The sequence below is a fragment of the Scomber japonicus genome, chromosome 21, assembly GCF_027409825.1.
Source record: "Scomber japonicus isolate fScoJap1 chromosome 21, fScoJap1.pri, whole genome shotgun sequence".
Classification (NCBI taxonomy): Eukaryota; Metazoa; Chordata; class Actinopteri; order Scombriformes; family Scombridae; genus Scomber; species Scomber japonicus.
The window spans coordinates 10661424-10670877 of record NC_070598.1 but is presented as its reverse complement, the minus strand read 5'-3'; the positions used below and the strand labels follow the sequence as shown (position 1 = coordinate 10670877).

General features: G+C 36.6%; 1 protein-coding gene across 1 annotated transcript; it reads right to left on the bottom strand.

Annotated features, from left to right (window-relative positions):
• On the bottom strand, positions 1 to 2204 carry mnx1 (motor neuron and pancreas homeobox 1). Its single transcript, XM_053342555.1, has 3 exons — positions 1703 to 2204; positions 759 to 919; positions 1 to 288 (listed from the first exon to the last, which is right to left on the bottom strand). Exons 1-3 carry the CDS (start codon positions 2202 to 2204, stop codon positions 1 to 3), a joined length of 951 nt encoding a protein of 316 aa, XP_053198530.1.
• Positions 2205 to 9454: the final 7250 nt, after the last annotated feature.

Sequence of the window (9454 nt, the reverse complement as noted above, 5' to 3'; positions counted from 1 at the left end):
TTAAGGCTGTGGACTTGTGTCACTGGTGTGATTCCTCTCGTCATCTGAAGAGCAGTCCGAAGAGTTGTACAGGAAATTGTCGCCCTCGTCGTCATCACTGTCTCTGAAGTCTCTTATCCTGGCATTTTTTGAGTCTGTCTTACTGTGGTAATCCGACTGTTCAAGTCCGTCAGATTTCTCTTGGCCGTTCTTGGAGCCTTTCTGCTTCTCGGCCTCCTGGGCGGCTTGCTCTTTGGCCTTCTTACTTCTCTTCCACTTCATACGTCTGTTCTGGAACCAGATTTTAACCTGAAGAAAGGAAACAATAATTAAGTTTAACTCATCTAAATGTATAAACACTGAGGCTAACTGTGCGTAACTATGCGTAAAGATTGCGTAAAAGTCACCAGTGCACCTGACGTTGACTTCTACGTGTTACAAGCTCCCTGTATATACAATAGCTTCTATACTACACTAAACACGTGAGAAAAGTTACTTACTATAGTATTTAGTTACTAAATAATAATTTGAATCAAACACAAATTCAAGTAAATTTAGTAAAATATTCACCATTTGCCCAAATTTGCTCTAATTGCCCTAATTTCGAAAACATTGAGGATGCAACTGGAATAGTTGGAGTGAGATTTCAATATAATTTTCAGTTATCTTCATAAATTGAAACCATATAAAAAATAACTTACTGGTCATGTTTGTGCATTTTCTAAAATATGTTTGTGAAGCCCTTAAGATGGAAACTAATAGTCAAAACCTGTTCTTACCTGAGTTTCCGTCAGCATGAGGGACGTCGCCACTTCAAATCGTTTGGGTCTTGACAGATATTTATTCAGTTTGAACTGATGCTCCAGCTCCAGCAGCTGCTGACTCGTGAATGCAGTTCTTGGTCTTCTGCACTTGCCAAGCAAGTTGGACTGCGCCTGAGCTGCAAAATGAAAACATCATCAATTCCATGTGCCCTGCAACAACATTTAAACATCTAACAGAATATATAATAGAATATATCTGAAATAAGATAGGTAATGTCCAAAACCAACATCCAGTTTTATAGCTGATGATAAAATATTCCAAACACTTGTAAGGGAAGCCTTAAGATGCAATCGTCAAAATCTCTTTTTCTGATGTAATAAGATATCATTTTCTATCTGTTTGCTCCCCGATTAAGCAACAAAGTAGTCCACATATGAATATGTCCATAGAGAAGCTATTTGCCACTTCATTTTGAACAAATCTGTTAAAACGAGCAGAAACAAAAAGGCAGTATCTGGTGAGCAAATAGCATGTCGACTGTGGGTTTCACACTCCTCTGCCACTTTCCCACTGTCCATTATCTGTCCATTTTAGTTCCTCTCTGAAAAATCATCATTCAATGACAGCTTTTTATCCAGACGGCCATACCTGACTATATCTGAGGGCCAAAATATCCAAAACGGACCTTGTTTTTAAGTAAATAATGGCATGCCTGTCTTAATTTTAGTTTTAAGCACAGTGACATTGCTGCCTTACAGGACAGGCCTTCATTATGAGGCTATTTGATGTTTTGATTATTATGATGATTTATTATTTAGCAGCATTATAACATATAAAAGTATTTTTGGGTGCAATTAAACATTTTACATAGTTTGCCATACGTAACCAACATGCTATATGATATTTTTAGATTTATATAGAAAAAGAACAAAGAAATGAACACAGTGAGGCTACTTACAATTAAAGTCAGACATTTTGGGCAGCATCATCCCGGCTGTGGAGACCCGCAGCCAGTGGTCCAACTGGAAGGTGCTGGCTGTCAGTTTGATGGGATCACTGGTGTGATGGTGATGGGAGCCGTGTGGGTAAGGGTAGGACAGGGCAGGGTGTTGGCCTGTGAGGGCAGCTGTGGAGTAAGTGTACATGGGATGACCGTAGAGAGCTTGTGCGGGGATCCCTGCGGTACTCTGCGGATGTAATCCAAGCATACTGTGCGGACTGTTAAGGAAACCAGGTTTAGGAATCAGGCCGCATGTGGAAATCCTCGGCGGAGACGGCGTCTCGGTGCGTAAAGACTCGCCGCTGGTCGTCAACTCCGGGACCGCAACACTTCCAGACGTCGGGATGGAGGAAGAGGAGGAGGAAGACAGGGAAGTCACAAGCGCAAGCGGAGAGGTCTGCACTTTGGGTGTATCGACTGCTAAAAGCGCATCAATGCGAAAGTTTTTGGATTTCTCCATTGGGCCCCCGGTGTGCGTCCTTGTCGCCTCTGCTACCGTAAACGAAGGAGAAGTCCTTTCCCTTTCGCCACCTCTCAAAGGTTATGATGTGGTCCGGAGTGTGAGAGAGTAGATCCGTGTGACACTTAATCCCTGTCAGATGGAGGCGATTGGTGCAGCGGTCTAGAAGGGGGCTGTCCCAAGCTTCACACCGGACCCAACAACGCCTCTCTGCTCTAATCACAGTGCTAAAGCACGGTGCTGGCTGCGTTATTGCTTTCATAAAATATTGCTATTACAGGGAAATGACGCAAACGTTAGGGGAAAAAAAGAAAAAGATTTTTTTTTTTTCATTTTTTTTTTTGATCAATTACAACGAGATGCCATGTTTCGCCTTTTACAATAATATACAATTCATTAACAGGGGGAGTTATCGAGTCAAAGTTTCCAATGTGAATAATCATTAAGGAGGACCTTATTTGTTTAATGATGGCAGGAGTAAGTGCGCAATACATTTTTGGGGAATGGCTTTCTGTACACTTCACCAATTTGACCGAGGTCACAGGATCAGGTGTAGTAACATTTTGTTAAAACCTTAGCAGAAACAAACAATCACGTGAAAGTATGTCATGTTAAATTTAGTTGGAAAATCTTTTTTATATAATAAAAATGCAATTATTTCTACTGCAGGTCCAGATGTTTTTGAATCAGGACGTTTTTCTTTCTGTCAAAGGGAGTGGCGTGTTTTTTTTGCGTCTGTCTTCCTGCTCCATCTGAGGAAAGGAGATGGTTTAACTTCAGCTATAAAATAGAAAAATATTCACATTATATTACTTAGATATATTAAATGGGAGAAACTATGTTGAATGACAGTTTTTTCCCCAGTGCAAAATTGGATTTTCAGTCCTAACATGTAAGGTGATGTGTAAGGTTATCAGGATCATCTTAACTCATTGGATTCGGATAGAAAATTAAATAAATGTACAGGCAATGCTTTTTAAAATGGCATGCGCAAAAAATGAGCATCTTGAGCCGAGGTGCCCTGAGAGGCCAACAGGGAAATTTAAGTAAAAGCCCTCCTTCTGTCGTTCCCCAAACCTGAAGGTGACAGACTGACCTTTTATAATGGAGCTGTATACCCAAATTAATTATGTGATACCCTCACTGCACCCAGCATGATGTGTCCAAAAAAAAAACTCTACTCTGTATTGAGAAGCCTGCCTGTGTTCATACATTTCAAATAAAATCCCACAAAGACAACGAATAGCTCATTTCTGTGTCTGAAATATTACAAATAATGTTGGGATTTTTCTTTTTGTATTTTTTTTACATTCTACAGGAGCAAAAATAGCTCAAAATTCGGCTGAAGCTGTGAACCAACGAGCAGCAAAATATTTTTGTAATTGAAAGCTCTAAAGTGTGATGAGGAGGGGGATGTAATAGGCCCGCGCTGGCTTCGGGTGACTTCGGTCTAATAAGCCACTTAAAGCTAATGGAAGAGGAGGTCAAAATGAGAATTATTGACACCCCGTTGCCCTTAACCTGTCTACCAATAAAGCTGATTAGTTTTTGTCAATTCATCAGCTGACCGAGCTCCTGGGACGTTTATTTGCTCGGGGGAAATCAACAAGTCACCGGGTGGTTTTCAAGTAAAGGATCGCCATTTAATTGTAGACCTTGATGATCATGACCAATTACAGAATGATAACGGAGAGATTGATGTGGGCCTGCATGGAAACGTGGAGAAGAAGAAGAAAAAATAGTAAGAGAGGGAGAAGGAGAAGGAGAGAGTCAATTCATTGAGACGCTTTTGTCATCAAACATCTCAACTTATTCTTAGAAGAAAAAGGTTCAGATGCTGAAGATGTGAACATTTATACACTTTCAATTATTATGCAAGGGATGTCCATTTTTTGCATTTTGAGAATTTGTTCTTGATATTTGCTTTTTTTTTCTTTGACACATATCTTTGCTCCTATAAGGATAAGGAAAACGGAAAAACATCCAGTTTTGACATATTGGAGAGGCATGAGAGTCTGAGAGTGCATAGCAGCTGTTATTAAAATTAGTATGAAATTGTACAGGGCTAAATAAACATCTTCACCCCTGGACAAAGCGGATGTGTTTTGCAGTTATCTCATCAATTAAATGTATTTTATCAGCTTTCGGTATGATTATTATAACAGCCGGAGTTTTGATCGCCACACGGCCGAGCTGCGCCTTGTCCCCATCCGCGGGTTTAATTTCATTAAGGGGGCCCGCATGAATATTTCTATTAAAGCAACGGTGAAATATGGAGCCATTTAGTATTGGCCTTCACCGATCACCCAGATTTATCGCTCCTTTTCATCACATCTAGGGGAGAGAAAATTAATAAGGTCTGTGAGATGAAACCGGACCCTAAAACCCCGGTCTTTCCTGAAAGCTGTTAATTTGCTCCGTAATTACCTTCACAATTAACTGAAATACAAATCAAAGTGACAAATCGGGATAGTTTATATATTAATTACCTTCGGCAAATGTGTTCATTATGAAAAGGCAATTTAAAGGGACCTGCACTGTCTCTTTTATTGCAATAAATACCTTCGATTAAATGAAATGTGTAAAATTGCGTTTCAAACATTTGTGGCTCATAATCATTTTTTTTTCTATAGATAATTTTTCAGTGCAACATCCTCTTATGTTAGGACAAAACATTACTATCAGTGTCAGTATCGATATGAGATCATTACAGCTGGAAGAAAGACTTATTCTCTCACAGAAACATCAGGATCTCAAAGTCTTTATGAAATTCGATATTTCAAGTTAACTTGTCTTAGACGTGTTATCAATTCACTTTGCATAGAGAGTATAGCCTTTACCTGAGTCCCCTTCAACATTGTAATATATAGGCCCAATCAGATCGTATTGATGAAACCATTTGCTCGTGAATTATGCCCATGCTTTTAAAGCCTTTATTCGTTCAGCCAATAAAAAAATCAAGACTGTAAAAGGCATCAGTTTAAACAAAATATTTGTTACACCAATGATAATAATTATAATCATACCTGTCGGCTGTAAACACATATACAGACTTTATATTATATATGGCTATAAAATAATCACACATAATAATCAGTGCAGCGCCTCTTCACCTGCTGTCGTTAAAAGTCAAACAAATGAACATGAGTCAAAAACCTGTTAAAGAAAAATAATACATAAGTAAATTAGCTAAGTAAGTCAATTAAAGTATAATTTTAAAAAGGCTCTAAATAAGTCCCATGCAGGTTAGGATATTTTATCTGTAATATTTGGATAGAAATATAGCCTAACTCATTTAATAAGTGTCTATTATGGAGGCTCCTGGTTGACTTCTTATTATATTCACATTTTATTAGATCTGGACTCTTCTGCTGCCTCAGTTCAATTCACAAAGTCACAATGAATACAATTTAACAGACAACTATCCTTATAACTACCTGTACGCCTGTCACATTCACATTGTCAAAATGACCATGAAGCTATTAGTGTGACTTTGACAAGTGTTTAAACAAGCTTTTTCAACTTGCTCATTTCAACAGGTCTATTATTTGCACCTGTATAATCTAGCTCTGCAGTATTTTCTATCTCTGTGAAGCCTTCAACGTTTTTTTTTTCTGTTGTTGAGGATGGAGGTTATGTTGTATTTAATGCACCTGCAAACCTGGTGTCAGGTGAAATGTGGAGCTGAGTGTTGAAGCACTTATTCTTGATAGCTTCTCATCAATCTGCCTTGGATTACCTACTCTGTATGCCACTTTGGACGAAAGCCTCTGCCAAATGAATAAATGTATGTAATGTATTGGACAGTATTGTATTGAAGACACTTATAATATTTTGAATTACAGCGCAGTACAGAAGGTTGGAAATTAGAAATGACAAACATACGTAGTTATTGCTAGCTATTTTATCAATTTTATTATACAGATTAGAGGTTTGCATTAGAGGCAAAACTGTTACCATAGGCCTACTAATATTATTGATCATAATTATAATCAATGTCATCATCAAATGCATTATCATTTTTGTACAATATGTAAAAGGCTTGTGTAACATTTTTGATAACAAATGTAATATGTTACAATTACTGAGATGTCAGTAAGCCATGACAGCAGTGAACCAGCATGCACAATATGGACTCTTAAACAGAATAGGGATGTAAATAGACCTTAAAACATGAAAAAAGGTAAATGATTTAACAGGTGTTTCCATAGCTACAACATCCCTGGAATGTCAAGCTGCAAGCAGGCTCATAAGGGGTCATGAGATTACTACACAAACTCTTAAAAGTAATATCTTGAATTTTTTTCCCCAAGGTGGAGCGGTGAAGAGAAGCTGAAACAACTCAGATACATCATTGCAACTTTACCATGAAGTCTTCTATTGTAACAACAACAACAGAAAAAGTGTAAAAATATTTGGTCCCAGGACTGAGCCTTTAGGCACACCACACTTTATTAAAAACTTTGAGGAGTTGAACCCATCTCACACACATTACAAATGTCATATTAGTCAAATAATGCAGTGCACTTTGAAGATATCAATTCATCAATAACAATACCATGGTGTGCAAAGCTCCAACAGTGTCAAATGAAGCTCTAAGGTTAAGCTGTAACACTAAACCAATACTAACATTGACTACTTATTAGAGTAATAGGAGCTAAAATGATCATCTAATCATCTTCAAAAGCTAGATGAATATCACAACAGATTCTGAGTTCGAAGATACAGTACCATTAGTCGGCTAGATTTCATATCCTAAAAGGGAATTTTACCCCAGACTTGTCTTTAATTACAGCACTGTGTGGTCAGTGCTCTAACCAAAATGGTGTTACCCATGCTATAGCACTAATACCACTATTAACAGAAACTTGCCATGACCATGACTGTTTTAGGTTTAATATAACAATATGCAGTAATATGCACAATTTGCACATCTGTGAACCTGTCACATTCAACATGGTGCATTACATTAACACAATGATTTGTATTATTTCATTTGCACATTGCATGTACTGTTTATACAGTGAACATACACACATTCCCAGTCAATATCTTGTCAAATATTTTTAAAAATCTAACATAACTCCCATAACATATACTTTCTATTTAATATTTTTATTGTAAAATCATATATATTTATTTTTGATCACCTGTTTTTATGGTACTTCTATTTTCTCTTTGCTATTGTAATTGTAATGTAACCTTGTAATTATTGATTGGATGCACCACAACACTGAGGTGTATCCCTTTTATGTGCAAATCCGCTTGGCCATAAACCTGTTTCTGATTATCAATCTAATTTAGCACATTTTTCAAAGGTGGCTTCATGCTCGAAGCAGGCATGGAGTCTATGGAGTCATCTATCACACATCTATCATAAATCAAATTTGATTTATGATTTGCATTGTTTGAAAATGTATATAAACTGTACATAAAATGTTCTCTGTGTACATATTGTTTTCTGCCGAATACAAACTGTGCACTACAGCTGATCGAGCATTTGCTGTGCTGGCACCTCAGCTTTGGAACAGTCTTCCAGTTAGTATGCAGTATGCTGACACTGTTTCAGCCTTTAAATCCTGCGTTAAGATACAGTTTTATAGACTTGCCTTCTTGTCTGACAACTAGACTTATTTGTTTACATAATACATATCCGTTGTACAGCCTACAGATTTGAACATTATTTTAATAGTTTCACTTGTTTTGCCTTTTTAGGTATTTTATTAGTAAATGTCTTTTATGCTCTTTTTAATTGTGTGATTGTATTTTTTTTATATTTGTGAGTGTCTGGAAAGTAACCAAGTACTTGACCAAGTACAATGTTAAGGCACTTGTACCTTACTTGAGTACTTCCATTTGATGCTACTTTATACTTCCACTCCACTATATTTCAGAGGGAAATATTGCACTTTCTCCTCCACTACATTTATTTGACAGCTTTAGCTCCTTTTTAGATGAAGATTTGGCACAATGGATAATAAAACAAGCTTTTAAAATACAGCACATTGATGAAGATGAAACCAGTGGTTTCCAACCTTTTTGTCTTTTGATGTCTTACAAAAAGCAGTGTGTAGTCGGTCTCACATTTCAGATGTCTATGAGTTGTTGACAGCTCCACCAAATAGTGATTTTTACCTCTAAACTTCCCACATGGTTTCATTTCAATAAATGTTTAAATGATGTGTCACCAAAAATCAAAGATGAGACAAAAAGTCCAAAAACTGAAGGGTCTGCTCTGCTGTTGGATGGGCCCAAGGTAGGGAACTGTATGTACTTAACTGTAGTAACATGCTGTTTACACACTGATGCTTCAGTATTAATAATCTAATTAAATATTCATTATACTTTAAGTAGGATTTTTTTTTCTGCAACACTTTGACATTGATGTAATCTGCAAGATCCCTGTCATATTCAGTGAATCCAAACAATACATTTTTCCAAAGTAATGTAAAGTCAGGGTATATGAGCAGCAATACATCATGACAGTTTACTCCACATTAGTTTTGTATGTGGACAAAGACCAAAATAAATGCACCAGTGTTACTTTGAGCTCCCAAGAAAAAGTACAATTGACATCAGTCTTGCTATTGAGTTCCTGCAGATAATGATTAGCTACTGTAGATAAAACATGTGAAGCATTTCTAAAGTATCTCTCTTTGACTTTGTACACACATGTGCACACAATACAGTCTTGTGAACAAAATGTCAGAAGGATCATGAAAAAATACAATAAAAATAATAAAGAATTAAAATAATGAATCGAAGACAAATACATAAATGAATAAAACATCAGAATAGAGACATTTAAAGAATACAGCATCACTTCCATAAAGCATGAACATTTGACCTGTTTCTCTGGGTAGAAAGTTTTCCACATCAGTCCAAAATATTTTGGAATACGTACAATAGAGAAAAAAGGGGAAAATTCACAAAAATAATTTAAATTCAGTTTAAAACCTTTCAAGAAAGTACTTTACTGGTTACATTCTGTGTAAAATGTCAAATGAGACCTTTTTTTATGTCACTGTAAAACATTTGTCTAATATTCTCTATGATTTTTCCAATTCAAGTCACCATGAATCAGATCATTTGCATTCAGCATTACTACTTATATATACATGTATATACATATATATTTTTATATATATATATATATATGTATAAATATATGGTGACATCTAAATCACCATTGGTGACATCTAAATCACCATTGATGATACTCCCTCTTCTATCTGATGTCTGAGTTGTAT

What these genes read in the sequence shown, in the direction of transcription:
- mnx1 (XM_053342555.1), bottom strand. Translation starts at nt 2,204, where the DNA reads ATGGAGAAATCCAAAAACTTTCGCATTGATGCGCTTTTAGCAGTCGAT. An exon ending in CAAAATGTCTGACTTTAATT is followed by an intron (nt 920 to 1,702) that starts GTAAGTAGCCTC and finishes TTCATTTTGCAG; the next exon opens with CTCAGGCGCAGTCCAACTTG. An exon ending in TCATGCTGACGGAAACTCAG is followed by an intron (nt 289 to 758) that starts GTAAGAACAGGT and finishes TCCTTTCTTCAG; the next exon opens with GTTAAAATCTGGTTCCAGAA.